Source organism: Setaria italica, chromosome V, assembly GCF_000263155.2.
Source record: "Setaria italica strain Yugu1 chromosome V, Setaria_italica_v2.0, whole genome shotgun sequence".
Taxonomy (NCBI): domain Eukaryota; kingdom Viridiplantae; phylum Streptophyta; class Magnoliopsida; order Poales; family Poaceae; genus Setaria; species Setaria italica.
The window spans coordinates 46,686,992-46,706,849 of NC_028454.1; the positions used below are offsets into that span (position 1 = coordinate 46,686,992).

The window sequence follows — 19,858 nt, forward strand, 5'->3', positions numbered from 1 at the left end:
GTTTTCGCTGCGGGCTCAGAGACTACTGCAACGACGACCATATGGGTGATGTCTGAGCTTGTGAGGAACCCGGCCGTGATGCAGCGAGCACAGTCAGAAGTCCGGCAACTCCTTCAGGGCAGAACAGGGGTAGCAGAGGCAGACATCCAAGGGAGGCTCCCCTACCTCCAAATGGTGATCAAGGAGACACTCAGATTACATCCTCCCGTGCCGCTGATCCTTCCAAGATCCTGTTCTGAACCGGTTAAGATCATGGGCTACCACGTACCTAAGGGTACAACGATCTTCGTGAATACTTGGGCGATTGGTAGGGACGACAAGTCATGGCCGGATGCAGATGAGTTCAAGCCTGAAAGATTTGAGGTCGACTTTAGGGGTGCGGAGGACTTCAGATTCCTCCCTGGTGGTGGTGGTCGAAGGATGTGCCCCGGTTTAACATTTGGGTTCGCTAATATTGAGATAGCCCTTGCAAATATGCTTTACCATTTCAATTGGAAGTTGCTTAATGGAGCGGATCCCAGTGAGCTAGATATGACCGAATCATATGGCATCACGGCACGGCGGAAGACCCAACTCTTGTTGGAAGCTACACCATTCGTTCCAATAGACTAATAAATTATTTTGTAAGATTATGTTCATTTTGAATGTGTTTTTTACTCTCTAATTCATCTACACTTTTCTTATATATGTTTTTGAATTGTAAATTTATATCATAGTGTATTTGCTTGAGTGATGATTGTTTTTTTTATCACAAAATGTGGTGGTTAAAATGTTGATTTGTTCACATTTTGAAATGTTCGGTCATTTTAAACGGAAGGTGTATATGGTCCAAACCTTAACCCTAGGCAGGAAGATCAGTCTCCCCAACTCAAAACCCCCAAACCCCTTCCCGGCGGCGTCAGACCACCGCGGCCATGAAGCGGAAGCAGAGAGCCTCGGCGGCTGCCGCCACCGCCGACCCCGACTCCGACGCCGAGGAGCCCTCCCAGACCCAGCTCCCCCTCGATTCCTTCTCGGGCGACGCCTGCGCCGCCCTCACCGCGCGCTACGGCCGCTCGGCCGCCCCGCAGCACCGCCACCTCCTCGCCTCAGCCGCCGCTATCCGCTCCATCCTCCTCGACGACGGCCTGCCCCTTACCCCGGCGTCCTACCTCCCCGCGGCCGTCTCCGCCCTTCGCGCCGCCGGGCCCGCAGACCCCGCAGCCGCCGCCGCCCTCGCCTCTCTGCTTGCAATCCTCCTGCCCCACATCCCATCCTCCCCTTCATCCCTCCCGCCGGACGCCGCCTCCGAATCTGCCTCCGCACTCGCCGCCTTCCTCTCGCCCCCCGACGCCTCCCGGCTCCCGACAGGCACCGTGCGCTCGGTGGTCAAGTCGCTCGGACACTTGACCCTCCATCTCGATGCTGCTGCCGATTGGGATGCTGTGGCGGCGCCTCTGGAAGCTCTCCTTGCGGCTTCTGTGGACCAGCGGGCCAAGGTGAGAAAACTAGCAGGGATTACTGAATTTGTTACGGACATTTAGCAACCTCGCTCATGTGGATGCCAATTGCTGCCTTCTAGGTCCGAAAATGTGCGCAGGAGAGCGTCGAAAAACTGTTTGCCTACTTGGAACAGTGTGGTTGTGCGAAGAAAGCTAGCGATGCTGCAATTGGCATGTTTGAGAAGCACATTTCTTTGGCGCGAAGTCTTATCAATTCGAATTCAGATATTTCTGAGGGTAAAGAGACAGATGCAGCTCATATGCTAGGTGCAATGGTAACTTTAGTTCCATATCTATCCAAGAAGGCAAGGAAGAAGGTGTTCTCAGATGCTTATCAGTTATTGAGCCCTTGTTTTACCCCACTTACAAGGCACATTCTTAGGCTTTTGGCAACCTTGGTGGATCATCTGAATGCTGAAAGTGTTGAATCTGAGGTGGAGAGTCTTGTACCCTTGGTGGTTGCTTACCTGCCATACGATGAGAAGAAGCCTGATGATACCATTGTCTCAGCATTGCACCTAATGAAAAGTTGCTTGGATAAACTTGTTGGCTGCTCAAAATTGTGGGTGGAGGTTCTTCCAACTGCCTTTGAGGCAGTTTCAGGTGCGTGTGTTTACATGTTTCATGAATCAGCCTTATCTAGTTATATATTGACACTTCTAATATGATGTACACATATCCAGTCAGAAAAGTATCACAGTCCAGTCAGAAAAGTATCACAGTTTCCTATTGGCTGAAAATCTTTGGAAATAGTGATCTCTTTTGTTATGATATGTCATATGTGCACATTGAATCTGTAGCATGCTTCCTCCAATGTCTTCAAAGTTTCAATTGGAAGAAACTCCTGATCGTTCAAAGTTGCCATCTTGGTTTTTTGGGTTGTTTTCTACAGCATATCTTCTCCCGTTTTCTGTGATGTTTTCATTTTGGTTCGTACTTAACTACTTAGGTAGTTAGGCTTCTTGCGAATATTGCATCCTTTAGGATCTATACGTCGTCCACATTGATTGTGATTCATGCTTATGCACCCTCATAATGTCACTGTTTCACACTTTTTCTATTTTAATTATTCTTTATATTCAATATAATGCTTACCTACCTAACATATTGTGTAACTCCCAATTTGGCAGGATACTTAGTGCTGGGCAGAAAATGTTCTGACGATATAGCAAAAGTGGTGCAAGACTGTATTGATTCTCATATTGACCATAATGTTTTTGTCACTAATGGATCACAGCTAAGTAAATGTGACGTTGAGGGTTTGAGCGATCAAGCTGCCATGAAATCAATCTGTTTAACAATCAATAGCAGGCTTCACACGTGTGCTTGTCCTCCGGATAGTATATTAACCGTAATCTTGGTTTTATTTCTCAAACTTGGTATGTCTTTAGTTTTTTTCAGCAGTAATACCTCTTATCTTCAGTAGGATTATACCAGAGATATTCTGAACTAGGAATAACTAACCTCACCATCAGGTGCATTGTTTTCATTTTTGAATGGGATTTACCTTCGCATAAAACTGCATGTGCCTTTTCTTGTATATCATATGTAAATCGTGCATGTTCATACTGTGCATGTTCATACTGCAAAATGTGCATTTCGATCACTAACAAGCACTTGATACACTACAAAAGGGTAGATATTCAGCATAAAATAAATGTGTTCGCTTCAAAACTTACCTAAATTAGCCATTTTAGACTGACAGATCAAAGTTTGAAAGGACTCTCCCAACACCTTTCAGAGCTGTTCCTATTCCATTTTGCATATATGCTAATATCCAGCTCTTTGTATCATTCATTTGATTGATTCTTTAACTTTTCTTTTTGCATTATTCTTCCAGGGGAGTGTTCTTTTGTCTTTATGAAAGATATCCTACTTACCCTGGCACGGTTTGCTATGAAAATGGACAAAGAATCACAACTAAAGAATGTAAGTATATTTATTGCTGTGATGCCCCTCAATATAGAGCGCATCTCAACTTCTTTCGTACAATTATATTTAAGTGCTTCTTAAATTGTAGTTTTCATTGAATTTACGTCATGTGCAGGTTGAAGAATGCATTGGAGCAGCAGTGATTGCTATGGGACCAGATAAAGTCCTTTCCTTAATCCCGATAGCTTTTGATGAAGACCGGTTGACATGCTCAAATACTTGGCTTCTACCTATTTTGGATAAGTATACATATGGAGCCCCGCTGCAACTTTTTCTAGAGCGTATTGTGCCACTAGCAAAATCTGTACAAAATGCATCTGACAGGGGTAAGTTGTTAGATACAAATAACTCGTTCAAGTGCAGACACAACCCAGTTTCATATCCCTTTTTCTTTCATTTTCAGTCAAGAAAGGACGGAAACGTAAAGATTTGCAATCTTGGACTAATCAACTATGGAAGTTGCTTCCTTCCTTCTGCCGCTATCCAGTTGATGTACATCATAGTTTTGGTTCCCTGTCCAAGTTGCTGGTAGAAATTTTGAAGTGTGATGAGTGTCTGTACAAATCTGCTGTTGAAGCCTTGCAGGTTTAGACATTCAGTTGTCATATAATGCAGTTCTTTTGTTAAATCTCGTTGATATTCTGCCCTCGGAACTATAAAGATGGTCAATGTCTTATCTGATATATTTATTTTTATTATTTGTTTCTCAGCAACTTGTAGATGGAACCAGAAAATTAAGTAGCAATGATCAAGATGTTGAAATATATATGGAACTTTCAGCCTTGTTCTCCTCAAAACCTATTACTTTCAGATGTGCACGTTTAGAGAGGTGCTCCAAAAAAGAAGCCCGCAAGAATTTGAAAGTTCTAGCATCACATTCTGCCGATCTTCTCTGCACTTTTGCAGACTATTTCCTTGACTCCTCACCAGAAAAGCGTGCTCATTTGAAGGTGCATCACCTACTCATTTCTTTATATTTGTTAATTGGTCTCGCTATGCTTATTTAGATCTTTAAACTACCAAGTCTGTCATGTACATGTGCATGTTGATAAAACGTCTTACATTATCTTAATCCGGTCACATCTTTAAAATCATCGTGCTGCACCCTATTTTTGCCTCAAATTTTTTATCAGAACAGGATTGGTTACCGCAACCTACCTATTTTGTTTAAATTTGTGCTTCTGAATTTTGTTAACTAAGTTCGTTTCATTGACGTAGGTTAGGTAAACCAGTGAGGTATACTTTTTTTTCTATCCAAGTGCAAATTTTACTAAGATAAATTTCGACACTAACCATCTGAGATCAAACCTTCACATTTTTCCATTCTGAAATGTTCCTCTGTACTAATAAATAGTAAACAGCTCTACCTGTTATGGATAAAACTCAAGAAGAATGAACCAGGATATTTTGTTTTCCAAACAATTAACATCCTGAATAGCTGAAATCTAAGTGCCAACTGAATAAGTTGAGATGTTCCAATATTTCCAGCAAAATCCGTAAACTCTGCATAGTGGAACATTTGAAAATCCAGCTTCCCTCTTTCTTTCAGGATCAGTTTGAACTTGTTATAATTTTGTTGACGGCCATTCATTGGCCTATGTGATTTCAAGCATTACTATATTTTTTAAGCTTGAAAGTTCCTGTGTTAATATGTTTTGCTTATTGGCAATCCTTTTTGCGCTATACATTTACATTCTGTAACATTTGATCTGGTCATCTCTATCTTTTTCCAGGTCGCTTTCAGATGCCTGGCTCAACTTTCTGGTAGCACGAACGTATGTGAACTTTTTGTTTCACTAGTCAAAAGGTTTGATTTAGAAGATACTCAATTGGAGTCAGACAGTCAAGAATGCAAAACTGATGAACCAGATAGAAAGGATGAAGAAAGTACTGATACAGCAGAGGAGCTAAACAATAGGAGGTTTGCTGCTTCTTTTCACTCGTCTACAAGATTAGTTTTTCATGCTATCAATTTGTTTCTGTTGAGAAAAGGAGCACACAAACTGCTTGATGAGTAGTTTTGCTTGTGCATATCTCTTATAATCTCATCTTGTTACTTTGTGCTAGTCTAGGCTTTATACGCTAAATGATTATAGTTTTGCTTGTGCAGGTCTCTTCTGTTAGAACTTATATCCACATTCGCTGAAGTTGCTGATGAAGATCTTCTGGATAAACTCTTTGGATTTATCAAGTCTTGTTTGCTGGTACTCTATATTTATTTCTGCTCCTGCTACCCCTAAGATTGCAACTCTTAGTAAACATTCATTTTTCATGAACCTTATCTTTTCCTCTGCAGAACACCAGCATGTCTTGTCACAGCAAAGCTCTCTTAGCATTAAGCATGATTGTGAAGGTCAGTGGTAGTTTTCTATATTCAATTTGGACTTCTGGACACCTCCATGTTTCTTTGTCTTCTTGCTTGACATGGTCCTTTTGTTTCAGGAACATAATGAATATTCTTTAGTACATTTGGATGAAATAATGCTATTACTTCATGGAATGAAACCAGCTTTGGATAACACAGTTTTAGAAAGCCAACTATTATGCTACCAGCATTTGTTGGTTCACATGATTAAGGTAGGTCGACAGTTTTTTCCCCCAATGGTCATAATGTGGTTAGTGTCTGGAGCTTCGCTTTATAGAGGGCCTGGGTTATGAAATTTCATGGGTGCTTTGTTTGTCAAAGCATTATGGTTTTTCTCTGGACCATCATGCAAAGCCAGAGCCTGTTTTGCCTAGCTTGTTTCTCTGTTGTTGTTAAATAACATGGTTTTCTGCCTGCTATCTCAGATGATATATTTTACATAAACCAATTAAAATTAAAAGCAGGTGTCTTACAGTCCTCGAGGTGCTTTTTCTTCACATTTATTTAGTAAATTTCTGCTCAGCAAGAAAATAAATAAATATGTCAATTACATTCAACTTGTAGATAGTTTAACTTGACACATCTAAATTGCAGGACAAATTGCTCAAGTTTATTTCCTAAGCTACACACTCTTTTGCACCTTAACCAAATGTTAGTGCAACAACATGACTTGCACTTTTGTAATGTGTATGTTTGTTGTGCCTGTAATAAATATTCAACTCAATAACGACTGCATTCTTCATATTTATGTGTTCATCTGATCAGATTTGCTTCATTAGAATAACATTATGATGTAGTTTTGAAAATGGATGAAATATGACTGCATTTCTTGCCATGCACTTCTGTTCATGAACTACATTATCCTAGTTTCGTTTTATATAGTTTGGGTTTGTCTGTCTGCTTTTATTATGTTTGTTATATTTCCTTTTTTCTGACAAAATGTTTGTTGTCTTTCTCTGACCTACATTTTCACTATTTCAAGGTCAATGAAGAGAACACCAGCAAGAAGGCATTCTTGATTCTAAATGAGCTAATAGTTGCACTAAAGGTTTGTTTGTTTTTAAATGAGAACGGCATGTTGAACAATTATCAAATATGTTTTAGATAATATCCTGCCAAGGGTACACCGTTCCTGTATGGAAATCTGGACAGGAATAGTGTATGGAAAATGCTGTGACATGAGCTATTTTCTTTCTCTGATGCCAGTATGATTTATTTATTCAAATTTGCCTTCTTTTTCTGGTGCAGTCTAAGAAGGAGAGTAGAAAATTAGCATATGATGTGCTCCTGGCAGTTAGTGCAAACTTGAGAAGCTCAGGGTCAAATAGTGCAGATTCAGATCTTCAACGATTGTTTACAATGGTTAGTTCAAGAAAATACTCTACTCTTAAGATATATTCCTTTGTTTCGTTTGGTTTTGAAATTTAATTCTGCCTGTCTGATGGTGACAATTAGTTTTTATTTCCTGCTGCTAATTATTTCTGCACAATGTTTATATTTGGAATAAACGTAGGGGCATGTTCTCTCCATTTCTTGTTTTGACTTGTTACTTTTATGAAGTGACATGTCCATTAATACCTTTAATGAGTTATAGCGTTTGATGCTTTACTGCATTAAGTATATAAGAATAACTCTCATGGAATATTCAGAACTATGGAGGCTTATGAATAAGCACAATCCAGACATGGAGCTTGTTCAGTAGTTAATCAACTGACCTAGTTTTCTTCCCCCAATTCAGAACTTTTTGCAAACTTGTAATGTCTATAAGACACATCATGTTTGGCTTATTTTGTGTGAACATGGCATAAATAATCAATGCAATTATGTATGCAAGTGCATAAGATGCACATAGAAGTTCCATTATTGGAAATTATTGACTATGGCTTATTTTCTGTGACTGTGGCATAAATACTCATTGTGATTCTGTATGACAATGCATAAGATGCATATAAAGTTCCATTATTGGAGATTATTGACTATCTTCTTGTTTTTCAGATAATGGGATATCTTTCAACTCCATCTCCTCACATAGTGAGTGGAGCAATTGCTGCACTGTCATTGCTTATATACAGTGATGCTAATTTTTGCATGGAAGTTCCAAATCTGATACAATCAGTTTTAGTGTTGCTGCAACATAAAGCCATTGAAGTAACTAAAGTGAGTTCTGTGACTCTATGTCCATCTTAAAGTTCTTTTCCTATTGTTGGGGGGTCTGATATGTTCTATTATATATGATTTATGGTTTTAGGCAGCCTTGGGTTTTGTTAAGGTATTGGTAACCTCTTTGCAACCAGAAAAACTACTGAATTTGCGAGCAGATATCATGAAGGGGATACTAGAATGGTCATCAGTTACAAAGCACCATTTCAAAGCAAAGGTTAATAGAACTGTTCCAGGGTTCAATTGCTATATTTTATTGTGTTCTGTGCAGGGTACCTATAATATGGCATGCTGTGATGTCTTTGCAGGTTGTACTAATATTAGAAATATTGATCAGGAAATGCGGGTTTGATGCTATCAACTTAGTTACACCTGATAAGTACAAAAAATTCGTTAACAGTGTCGAGGAGGTGAGATTCCCATACTAAGCTTGTTGTCCCTTTGTTCTTTTTATGAACTTCGTATCTATAATGAGTTAGCTAAGGAATGTTGAGACCATAATTGATCCTAATTTGTTTCTTGTTGTTTAATTTATTAAACAGAAGAGCTAACATTATCAAACTAGCTCACACATGTTGAGCAAAACTGATTGCATGTGTGACCAATATTTTTCAGGGCATGTCTAGGTATTTATAAACTACATGCCTAGTCATACAGTAAATCATAGGGATAATTGCCAAATTATTTCAGCAAAACCTTATATAACAGAAATATCACTGAGCCACATCAATGTCAAGTGACTAAGTGATGCCTGGTCTGACAATGTATGACTGACAGTGTATGTTAGCCATTCGAATGAACCAATTGGCCGATTACGTAATCAAAGTAGAAACATCCTGTACCCATTTTTATAGTTTGTACTATATTCATTAAACTGATTTTAATGTATCACTAAAGTAGTGTGTACTCACAATTTTCAGGGCCGCAATGGGAATCATAGTCTAGCTGATGGTGCGGAGTCTGAGTCTAAAGAACACAAACAAAATGATGCCAAAAGGTTAGCCTGAGTCTGCGTGTTTTATGTTTGTCCTTAACAAATTACTTATATGTTTTAGTACTGTACAGGAGAAAACGTATTGATTCCAATGATGAAACTGGACAAGAAGGAACACCTAGTCGTCGACCACCGTCAAAGAGTTGGTCAGCTGGGAAGCAGGCAAAGGATTTTCATTTCAAGAAAGGGGCAGGGAGAGGTAACCCTCATGCTGCAAAAAGCCATAAAAGTAAAGCTTCAGGTGACAAAGGCAACAGGACTAATTTCAAGTCGAAGTCCAAATGGCAACCAGGAAACAGTCAAGGAAGCAGAGGTGATAAATTGCCTGGCAGTAACAAAAAAACTAGGGTGGGTGCCTTCAGCAAGACGCAAAATAGTGGGAGTAGAGCACCTGGGCACTCTCCTAGTTTCAAGAAGCGTAAAAGGACAGCATGAGGTTTCAGTTTCCCTTGCATCATCTAGGCACTGACGAGCATGGATTTGATGAGATGGCTCGGAATTTTGCAGCATCGAGCCCAGCACATACCTACCGAGATGCTTCCATCTTGAAGATCTTTGCAGACCTTATGGGTGAAATGAGGGTCGTAGTGAATCTGTGGTGAATCCACCTTTTTTGTAAAGTAAATTTTTGACTTGTAGGTGGATTGAGTATTGTTACAATCGATGGATTTTGATGAATCTGTCGGATTTTCATTTTCTCATCAGCGGAGCTGCCAGTTTGGTTAGACTGATGGCATCAGACTCGTCGAGCTTGTTCTGAACTACTGATCCTTTTGCTATCGAGCGAGAATGCGAGATGCAGCACGACCCCGCTGCTCCAGCTTGGGTTTGGAGCCTCTTTGGTGTCGTGCCGCTCCTCGTCCTCCTCCTCTGCCGTCGCCGAAGCGAGGAAGTCTCTCAGGAGGTCCAGCTACCTTGCCTACATAAAACAGCAGCTGCTAACAGACGTGGATGCCGCCAAGAGAGAAAAATTGCTGCAAGCAAGGCTCCGTGCGTGCGGGGCTCCACCGCCAAGACCTGCACGGCATGGACCTTTACGAGATCAAGGTGATCGAATTCCTGGAGCACGGCGGCGCATCCGCGCAGCTGCTGGAGTTCCGCTGCCTCGGCGCTCAAGCCGCCGCGCCCCCGGAAGAGGATGAGGCAGCTATCGAGATTCTACCCGCCACCGGCCTCCCGGAAGCCGCCGCGTTCGAGAGCTGGCACTTCGGGCCCCGCCTGGTGGTCGCCGGCGAGCGGCTGCTGCTCATGACGGACCCGGCTCACCGCGGCGCGGCGGGCCAGCCGGCGAAGGTGCAGAAGGTGAGCGTGCACGCGCTCCAAGAGATGCCGGACGGGACGATGAGGTGGGGAGGAGGTGGACAACCTCGGCGGGTACAGCGTGTTCGTGGTCTGCGCCGGGAAGACCGCCGACGCGGCAGGCTGCGGCGACACGTCGCCGGCAACTGCATCTACTTCGCGGAGATGACGTTCTACCGTGGAGATTGTCAGCGCTACTGGAGGTCGCTCTCGCCGTGGTGGAAGTGGGAGCATTTCACCGCCGGCGAAAATAAGGAGGTGACCATCTCCCGTGGGCGGACGTCGCAGACATGGGCAAGACTCTTCTTCCAAAGCTAGGCAGGAGCACTTTGTTTGTTGCATTGGAAGATCGAATCGCTTTCAAGATCAGTTCTTTTCATCAGTCCTACTTCAAGTTTTAGCTCGATTAGATATCTGTTAGTTGTTCATCAGCAGGAGATGTATGCAAGTATCTATTGCAACAACATTAATGTCTTTGATGAGTTCGTGAACTTCGACTGGTTGCAGCTTATTTCTGAACGAATATTGCCACCATGCTTGTTACACTACTTTCAGGTTTTAAGATATTTGTATAATTGTATTGACGCACGTCTCATTATTTTGGTGAAGAATTTTCGCAAGAGATTCCGACGTGTAAAAGGTGCCCTTTTCTAATAACAGTCGTATTACTTTGTATATACTCTATATTTTTCTATAACATAACAATAATCATACTAAGTATGATCTACACAATTTTATGTCCCAATCTGTAAATACAAACAAATTATTTTTCCCCAAAAAAAAAAGAAATGCAAACAAATTACATACAGCAGAAGAAGATTGAGGCCTGTTTAGCCGATGTTATCCACAAAAGGCCAGACTACGGCCCATCTGGCCCATGTTATCTATCCCCTCCCTCGAGGAGAGTCCAGCTCGACCTGACCCCGAGCAACGCTGAGCGACGACGCGTCTTGAGGGTTGTTGTCGCGTTGCCTCCCTGTCTCTGGTTCCGGCGGCCATGGCGGTGGCGGCTCCCGGGCAGCTCAACCTCGACGAGGCCCCGTCATGGGGCTCCCGCAGCGTCGACTGCTTCGAAAAGCTCGAGCAGATCGGCGAGGGTACCTACGGGTAACCCCACCTCCCCTATCTTATCCGCCCTAATCGATCCGGCAATTACCTTTTCGCCTAATTCCCCGATTCGCTTGATCCGCGGCCGCCGCCGGCAGGCAAGTGTACATGGCGAAGGAGATGGGCACCAACGAGATTGTCGCGCTCAAGAAGATCCGCATGGACAACGAGCGCGAGGGTGTAAGTTTGCTTTGGCTTCTACTCTTCTCTCGCACTTTCGTTTTTTTTTTTTTTGGTTTGTTTCGCATCTTATGGTGCGAACATGGTTGGCTCCGCACAGTTCCCTATCACTGCCATACGCGAGATCAAGATCCTGAAAAAGCTTCACCACCAGAACGTCATCAAGCTCAAGGAGATTGTCACCTCCCCAGGTGATTTAACACTGAGAACCGCAAATTGAATGAACTAGATGTATGCGTTCTGGGTTTTCCTCTGGACTGATGATAGGATTGGGGAAATTGTTGCAGGCCCAGAGCGGGACGAGCAAGGGAAGCCAAGTATGGCTTGTTCTATTCTAGGGGTCGAGTTCCACTGGTATTTTGTTAATTTAGAGCAGTAGTAATGGTTGACACGAATTATTGTGTTTTCTTTTGAATTAGTCGATGGTAACAAGTACAAGGGGAGCATTTACATGGTTTTCGAGTATATGGATCATGACCTCACCGGTCTTGCCGATAGGCCGGGAATGCGGTTCACTGTGCCACAGATTAAGGTATTACTACCTATCCGAGTAACTGCGGTGCTTTCCTTCAGATATATCATGGTTTTATCCTTGATGGAATGATCATGTGATGTGTGGTCTTGTCTTGTGCTAGTGTTACATGAGGCAGCTGCTTACAGGCCTGCACTATTGCCATGTCAATCAAGTGCTGCATCGAGATATTAAAGGTACTAGCTGCACACACATCTCTGCTGGGGTTCTTATTTTCCTTTTCCCTTCTATTTGTGTCTTGTTGATGTTGTGCTTAATACTTCCTTGTAGGATCTAACCTCTTGATAGACAATGAGGGTAACTTGAAGCTTGCTGATTTTGGCCTTGCAAGATCATTCTCGAGTGATCACAATGGACACCTTACTAACCGTGTGATCACTTTGTGGTATAGGTATTGTTTCTTCCCACAAATTTGTTGTCTACAGTTGTTGTGCAAGCTTCTCATTGTCTTCTTGGATTGTGGCTGCAGACCTCCAGAGTTGCTACTTGGAAGCACAAAGTATGGTCCAGCCGTTGACATGTGGTCAGTGGGCTGTATTTTTGCAGAGCTTCTCAATGGGAAGCCAATATTGCCTGGAAAGAATGAGGTATATTTTTCAGGCCTTAATGTGTTGGCTAAGGCTTCCGCTCAAATTTGTGGACACGTATTAAACCTTTAGCCCATATGCATTTCCTTACATCTTGGGCAAATAAACTGCTGGTTATTATACTGCTGTATTCATGATTGATCAGCATGTGTTAAGTTATTCCTTGTTTTGTAACCCTTTGCAAGTTCACCAATTATCTTCTGGAGTAGTTTTCCATCATGGTTTATGGCTGTAGCTACAACTACATCCCCTTGTGATGTAATGCTATTCCTGCAGCCTGAGCAGCTGACAAAGATCTTTGAACTTTGTGGTACCCCTGATGACGTAATCTGGCCTGGTGTCACAAAAATGCCCTGGTACAACAACTTCAAGCCTCCCCGTCCATTAAAGAGACGAGTTAAAGAGTTCTTCAAACAGTGAGTGATATTTGACATGTTTCCACCAATATGATTTCAAGTCTTGCAATTGTTGCTCACTCTTATAGATTCTTGCAGTTTTGATCGGCACGCACTGGATCTGTTAGAGAAGATGTTGACTTTAGATCCATCACAGGTATGCTACACTCATATAGTTGTGAATTTTACAAAGAAAATGCTACCTGTTTATTCATTTGTATGATTAGTTCCTACCTTTTTTTTGGGTACTATTTGTTATCTGCTCTTATCATTTGGATCAACTTTTCATGCCTCAGCACACATGTTAAACTTTTTTTTTATTATTCAGAGGATATCAGCAAAAGATGCACTTGATGCGGAATATTTCTGGACTGATCCGTTACCATGTGATCCGAAAAGGTACAATCAGATGGATATTTGTGTTACAGTGGCACATAGCTCCTTTCGACTACCTCCTTTTCCTTGGATTGACTTTTGACGGTTTGCTAATACAGCTTGCCCAAGTACGAGGCATCACATGAATTCCAGACTAAGAAAAAGCGTCAGCAACAGAGGCAAGCAGAAGAAGCTGCGAAGCGTCAAAAACTTAATCATCCTCCACCACATTCTCGGTTGCCTCCAATCCAGCAGCCTGGCCAAGCACACCCTCAAATCAGGCCTGGCCAGGGTATGCACAATGCACCTCCTGTGGCAGCTGGCTCGAGCCATCACTATGCAAAGCCTCGAGGACCAGGAGGCCCTAACCGGTACCCTCAGGGTGGGAATCAAGGGGGAGGCTACAATCCGAACCGTGGAGGGCAGGGCGGAGGCTATGGAAGTGGCCCGTATCCTCAGCAAGGGCGAGGACCTCCACCGTACCCTGGTGGTGGGATGGGTGGAGCAGCTGGTCCACGGGGTGCTGGTGTTAGTGGCTATGGAGCTGGTGGACCAAACTACCAACAAGGTGGCCCGTATGGTGCATCCGGTCCAGGTCGAGGACCCAACAACTATCAAGGTGGCTCCCGCAATCAGCAGCAGTACGGGAACTGGCAATAAGATGGATGTATCGTGCCACTGAAATGTCATTCCAATTGTCCTATGTATTTGCAGGACCTCTGCAATTGAAGCGATTTTTGCGAGATGCATCTTATAATTGATACTTTAATAGGATAAGACATCTCGTAACATTACGCTGTTAATGACTCAAGCTGTTGTACTATGCGTCTATGCCACTGGAAGGATCCTACAAAGACAATAGAGTTTGCTGTTATTAACACAATTTTCATGCTGCTCTAGACGGTCACAGCTATTCAATTTTCTTCGACTTACTACTGTGTTAGCAATATTGTAGCTGGCGAGATCGATGATCCAAAGAATCAGTTAGAACTGTGGTAGGAAAGGACTGGGAACTGAGGGGACGAACGGATAATAACAACATCCTCCTCCATTTCCTTCTCTGAATCCTTCTGGTACAATTTTCACAAGTCTATACTCCACGAATAAACCCTCTCACTCTTAAGTCTTAACTCATTACAGATTGGACGATAAGTTATCCCTCACTGAGACACTGACAACGCACCAAGCAGTCGAACTAATGTCTGGCCTGGCTACCATTCCCCATCTAGGTCTTCAACTCGTGCCTTGTGGTTCATGACCATGCCGTGCCGTAAACGAAAACAATCTTACATGAAAAGCTGAAGTAATGACAGCGTCAAAAACTTTACAGTAGGAGCATGATTTTTTTCTTCAAAATCCAAATTCATGGGAAAATGGCTTCCACAAATGCCTCAGCATCAAAGGGTTGAAGATCTTCCATCCCTTCACCAACCCCAATAAACTTCACTGGGATTCCAAGTTCATCTACAACGCTAACCTGAAAACCGATCAAGCAAGAAAATTCAGGTTGGATTGATAAGGAACCTATTTAAGTGGCATAATGCAAGAAAGATGTGCATACCACGCAGCCACCCCGCGCAGTGCCATCTAGCTTAGTCAGGATGAATCCTGTAACTCCAACAACCTGGTAACAAGCCAAGGCAGTACAACATCACCACTAGTCCTCTTAAAACAAAGATTATGAAATTCAGTTCCGAATTATCAGGTGCAGTGATTACATCATTGAACTCCCGCGCTTGCTGCAACATGTTTAGGCCAGTTGTGCCATCAAGAACAAGCAAAATCTCCTGCAGAACATGGACAACATGATAGTTATCAGCTATAAAATGACCAGAGAATAAAGTACCAGCATGTTTATAAGAGTAGTGCATCATAAACCTGCAACGCCTTAAAATGCATGATAAAATTAAAACATTTTCATATTGAATGCAACATACATTAGGAGCTCCAGGAAGGGCTTTAGCTATGACTTTTTTGCAAGAAACCAATTCTTCCATCAAACCATAATTTGTATGAAGTCCTGCCAAAAGATGGTGGGATATAGTTAATTTTCAGTCCCCAACAAGTAAATAACCAAAGATATGCTACTAGAAATCTCTAACAACAACCATACTTCCTGATGTATCACACAGAACCACATCAAATCCTTCACGCTTCCCACGTTTTACTGCCTGTGAAAGAACTACCAGATAAGTCAAATTAGATGAAACATATGAGTGAAGCTCCTTATGACACAGCAAAGTACTTTCATAATGCTTGTCAGACCACAAAACCATACCTGCTGGAGGCTGTGCCTTCTTATCATTGTCGATGACAATCTCTGAACCTGTTCTCTCAGCCCAAACTTCTAGCTGGTCACGGGCGGCTGCTCTGAAAGTATCACCTGCTGCCATCAATACCTATATTGTGGTTCAAACCAGTGATGTAAACCTATTAATTTTATTTGATGGGAAACCAAGGTTGATCCAGAGTTACAAATACAAGGCAAGCAGCACACTATAACACATCACATAACGCAGTGCACAAATCCAAGGGAGCAGCTTAGATTTTGCATTCTAGCAGCAACGTGCAAAAGCAATACATATAGCTGGACCTTTTTCCACACATCTAGTAGCCTATAAAACAGGAAATTTGAAGAAAATAGCCTCACCTTCACTCCTTCATTCTTAAATCTGTGAGCAAGCTTTCCTGCAAAATAGAATAAACGAAAAGAATGATCTCTAAGAGTTGATAGCTATTTTGCCAAGGTTTAACTATCTGAAATTCTGAGCGATGCAGTAAAGCATGCTAGGGAATTACCAAGCGAGGTTGTCTTTCCACCACCATTCACTCCCACAATCATGATGACCGCCGGCTTTCTGTCATAAAAACACAGCGCAATGAGACCTCATAAACCCCAATCAGCAAATGATTGTCGTAAGCAGGAGAGAGCAGAACCTGAAACCTAGATTCAGCTCCGGGTTGCCGCCCTTGCTTGTCAGCAGTTCGAGAATGCACCTCTTCAGGGATGCCTGCACCATCATTGACAAATCAACACTATAAATGGATAAACGTCTAAACCAATGAAGTGTTGAGTCAAATTGAGAACAGAATCCCATTCGAGAGACCAAACTGACCTTTATCTCGGGCCCGGACTTGAGCTTGCCATCGCGGATTTCCTCGCGTAGCGTGTCGACGATCCGGAACGAGATTTTGGGCCCGAAGTCCGACACGAGCAGTGCCTGCGTCGAGGGAATCAGTAGGCAACACGAGCATCGAAATGGAAGGAGCAGAGTCGTCGAAGCAAGAGGGAGAGCCTGCAAGCACCTCCTCGAGCTCGTCGAGGACTCGGTCGGTGTCGGCGAGGTTCCAGTAGGTGAGGAGCTCGTCGACGACGGAGAGGTTCTCGCGGGTCTTGGAGAAGCCGGAGAAGAGCTTCTCGACGTCGCTCTTGGCCTTCTCCTTGATGAGGCGGCCGAGGCGGGTGAAGAAGCCCGCCTGCCCGGCCGCGGCCGCGCAGCGGAGGAGGCCGGAGCGGCGGCCCGGGCTGACGCGGACGGAGGAGGCGGTGCTGGCGGGGGAGAGGAAGGGGAGGACGTGGGAGGGTGCCGCCATTTCCGGGCGTCGCGGATACGGAGCTCCGGTGATGGGTGGATAGCGCTCGCTGGCCCGACCAAAACAAAACGGCAGCTGCTGATTTCTCTCCTTAGCACTACTATCAAGTGGTGGGCTTGGGCCCAAAATGAACGAGATGAGGTTAGCGGGCCTAATATTTTATCGTCCCGGCGAGCAGCGCCTGCACCACCGCGCCAGCTTGCCCGCCTCGTCCCTGCTGACGGGCATCCCCAGGCAGCCGCTCTCGCGCACCAGCTAGCGGGTCTCCCTGCGACGCGGCGGCGGGGACGCGCGCTTCGTCGGCGCCTGGCCGTCGCGCTCGTCGTCGACGAGCAGGTCGTCCATCCTGCAGAGCGCGCGCTCGAGCTCCCAGCAGAGCTTGAGGCGGAGCAGAAGCGGGTTGTCGCGGGTGAGGTACCGCCGCGCCCTGCGCGCCAAGGGATCGCCGGCCCGGACCTCCCGGAGCGCTGCCTCGCGCCGGAAGCCGGCGAGGACGCGCCGCGCGCCTCGCCCACCGCCCTCCGCGCGGGCCTTCGCCTCGGCGCCGGTGAGCAATAACTCCACGTCCGCCAGGCTGCGCTCCAGCTGCGGCGGAAGCCGCTGGCGCTCCAGCGGGCTTGCCGTCGACGCTTGCCGCCGGCTGGAACGGGGTCAGCGCAATTACATATCAGCCCCTAATATTATGCACAAAACACCCTAAAATGGATCATGATTATTAAGAGCGATCCAACTATTTACATTAAACCCCCTAAATTGGATCGCGATCAATAACCGCGATCCAACTTTTTACACAAAACCCCCTATCCAGATCCTTAATTTCATAAATTACCCCCTCATCTTATCGAGTGTGCCTGCTCCGCGACCCCCCCTTCCTGTCCACCACCGGCGACACGGACCTGCCGGCAAGCCACGGCCGGTGCCACAAGCAGAGCCCCCGGCCACAATTTCCGTGTTAGTGGCTTTCCTCGCGCTCCACGCCGCCTCTGTCCTCCTTTCCTCCGCCTCCATGCTTGTCGTGTGGTCCGAACGAATCAAGGGCCGCCGCGCTGATCAATCACCACAACAAAATCCGGTGTGGCTACACCTCGACACCGCGTTCAACCGGCTTTATCCAAGCTTACGATAACTCTCATCGTTGCAGCGACGGGATGCGGCGGCGTCCTCTCGTACATCGACTCAATCTCTTCGACCTCCAAGTCCCCAATGACGACCTCCAAGTCCTAGAACTTAAGAGCTTGTACAACGAACGACCTATCTCAATGCGACGACAGACATTGTCGGCAAAATCAAGCAAGTGCGTGGCGGCAATAGGGGTTGGCGGCGACAATAGGGTAGGGAGGAACATCTAGCTGAATGTTGTTAACAATGCGAGGTGGCTAGAGGCCGCACGGCGCACTCGACTTCGACCCGTCCGGCACCTAGGGGTTAGGGCACGGCAGCGGGTGGTGACATCTTTTCTAATGGGCGTCCGGCACCTAGGGGTTAGGGCACGGTAACGGGTGGCAACATCTTTCCTAATGGGGTTCTAAGATTTTAGTGTAGAAAAACGATATTTGGTGTACACATAATAGAGTTTTTCTACTATGTAGGAGAATGGTAATTTGGAAAAAGGTCTTGAATGGGATGAACAGTGGGGAAAAGAATACATGGATTGGCTCAGAATATATTTTGTATTATTTTTAGGGAATTTTTGGGAATTTAATGATGTATGACATGCCTGTTGTAAAAAATCCCAATTTATCTTAATTCCAACATCCCCTTTCAATTTCACAATGTGCCGATGACATGGTTATTTTTTTAGATCATGTATTAAATAGGCTAAGAACATAAATTTTTTAATTTATATATTCAAGTAGTTATCAGGTCTTAAAATAAATTTCTACAAAAATGAGATTTTCTACTTTGGACAAGCGAAAGAACATAAGACCTTGTACTCGCAGCTTTTTGGTTGTAAACTAAGGACTAGAAATTAGTCAAAGAGAGATTCGAGAGAAGACTAAGTGATTGGAAAGGTAAAATATTTTGTTTGAGGAAGATTAGTGTAGATTAGTACTGTTGCGGAAGATTAGTGCAGATTAATTCAGCTCTATTTAGTTTATCAATGTTCATGATATATTTCTTTGAGGTTCCAAGGGAAGTCCTCAAAAGAATATTTATTTCGATCTAGGTTTTACTAGCAGTAGCATAATAAAAAATATAGGCTAGCAAAATGGAAAGCCTTAAGTCAATCAAGGATCAATGAGGTCTAGGAATTTTGAATCTTAATATCTAGAATAAATGTCTGTTAAGTAAATGACATTTCAAGTTGTGTAACGAGGATGGAATTTTGTAAGAACTTATAAGGAATAAATAAATACTTTAAAGACAAGGTGTTAGGCCAAGTATATAAGAAACTTGGGAATTTACATTTTTGGATGGGTTTTTTAATGGGTGCGAAGGAAGATCTTTTGAAGTTGGGATGATTTAAAGTGAATTCAAGAAATTAAATCAGACTAGATTTTTGGAAGATATTTGGAGGGGAGTCATACTTTGAAAAAACGATAAGTATCCTAATTTGTACAATGTCGTTTGGAAGAAACATTCCACTGTTGCACATATTTTTAGTAATACTCATCTAAATATCTCTGTTAGGAGATCTCTGGTAGGAGTTAAACTAATAGAATCGTATAAACTAGTGGCTACAATATTAAATGTGAACCTTCAAGGGGAAGTGATGTGTTTCTATGGACACTTCATAAGAATAATAATTTCACTGTCATTCAATGCACAACATCTCATCGATAATGATGTTAGAGTCACACAAGAGATTTGGCAAATGAAAATACCATTAAAGATCAAGATTTTGATGTGGTATATT

The 19,858-nt window shown here is 43.7% G+C and overlaps 2 protein-coding genes across 2 annotated transcripts; one reads left to right on the forward strand and one right to left on the reverse strand.

Annotated features, from left to right (window-relative positions):
* Positions 1-869: 869 nt before the first annotated feature.
* On the forward strand, positions 870-14,314 carry LOC101761257. Its single transcript, XM_022826757.1, has 31 exons — positions 870-1,478; positions 1,562-2,084; positions 2,612-2,860; positions 3,322-3,410; positions 3,529-3,739; positions 3,817-3,998; positions 4,124-4,363; positions 5,147-5,334; positions 5,524-5,617; positions 5,710-5,766; positions 5,856-5,990; positions 6,761-6,826; positions 7,027-7,140; positions 7,774-7,935; positions 8,027-8,155; positions 8,247-8,348; positions 8,859-8,935; positions 9,004-9,364; positions 9,878-10,502; positions 11,170-11,338; positions 11,437-11,518; positions 11,619-11,709; positions 11,806-11,835; positions 11,938-12,050; positions 12,154-12,226; positions 12,321-12,441; positions 12,520-12,637; positions 12,914-13,053; positions 13,132-13,189; positions 13,361-13,431; positions 13,527-14,314. Exons 1-31 carry the CDS (start codon positions 915-917, stop codon positions 14,065-14,067), a joined length of 5,775 nt encoding a protein of 1,924 aa, XP_022682492.1. The 5' UTR covers positions 870-914; the 3' UTR covers positions 14,068-14,314.
* Positions 14,315-14,435: 121 nt separating this feature from the next.
* LOC101762060 (cell division protein FtsY homolog, chloroplastic) lies at positions 14,436-17,069 on the reverse strand. Its single transcript, XM_004971264.3, has 11 exons — positions 16,714-17,069; positions 16,524-16,628; positions 16,345-16,418; positions 16,207-16,265; positions 16,058-16,095; positions 15,686-15,806; positions 15,521-15,589; positions 15,345-15,427; positions 15,126-15,194; positions 14,969-15,031; positions 14,436-14,884 (listed from the first exon to the last, which is right to left on the reverse strand). Exons 1-11 carry the CDS (start codon positions 16,999-17,001, stop codon positions 14,771-14,773), a joined length of 1,083 nt encoding a protein of 360 aa, XP_004971321.1. The 5' UTR covers positions 17,002-17,069; the 3' UTR covers positions 14,436-14,770.
* Positions 17,070-19,858: the final 2,789 nt, after the last annotated feature.

What these genes read in the sequence shown, in the direction of transcription:
- LOC101761257 (XM_022826757.1), top strand. Translation starts at nt 915, where the DNA reads ATGAAGCGGAAGCAGAGAGCCTCGGCGGCTGCCGCCACCGCCGACCCC. An exon ending in TTATCAAGTCTTGTTTGCTG is followed by an intron (nt 5,618 to 5,709) that starts GTACTCTATATT and finishes TTTCCTCTGCAG; the next exon opens with AACACCAGCATGTCTTGTCA. An exon ending in TAAGGAGGTGACCATCTCCC is followed by an intron (nt 10,503 to 11,169) that starts GTGGGCGGACGT and finishes AGCAACGCTGAG; the next exon opens with CGACGACGCGTCTTGAGGGT.
- LOC101762060 (XM_004971264.3), bottom strand. Translation starts at nt 17,001, where the DNA reads ATGGCGGCACCCTCCCACGTCCTCCCCTTCCTCTCCCCCGCCAGCACC. An exon ending in GAGCTGAATCTAGGTTTCAG is followed by an intron (nt 16,266 to 16,344) that starts GTTCTGCTCTCT and finishes TTTTTATGACAG; the next exon opens with AAAGCCGGCGGTCATCATGA. An exon ending in TCTGTGTGATACATCAGGAA is followed by an intron (nt 15,428 to 15,520) that starts GTATGGTTGTTG and finishes ATCTTTTGGCAG; the next exon opens with GACTTCATACAAATTATGGT.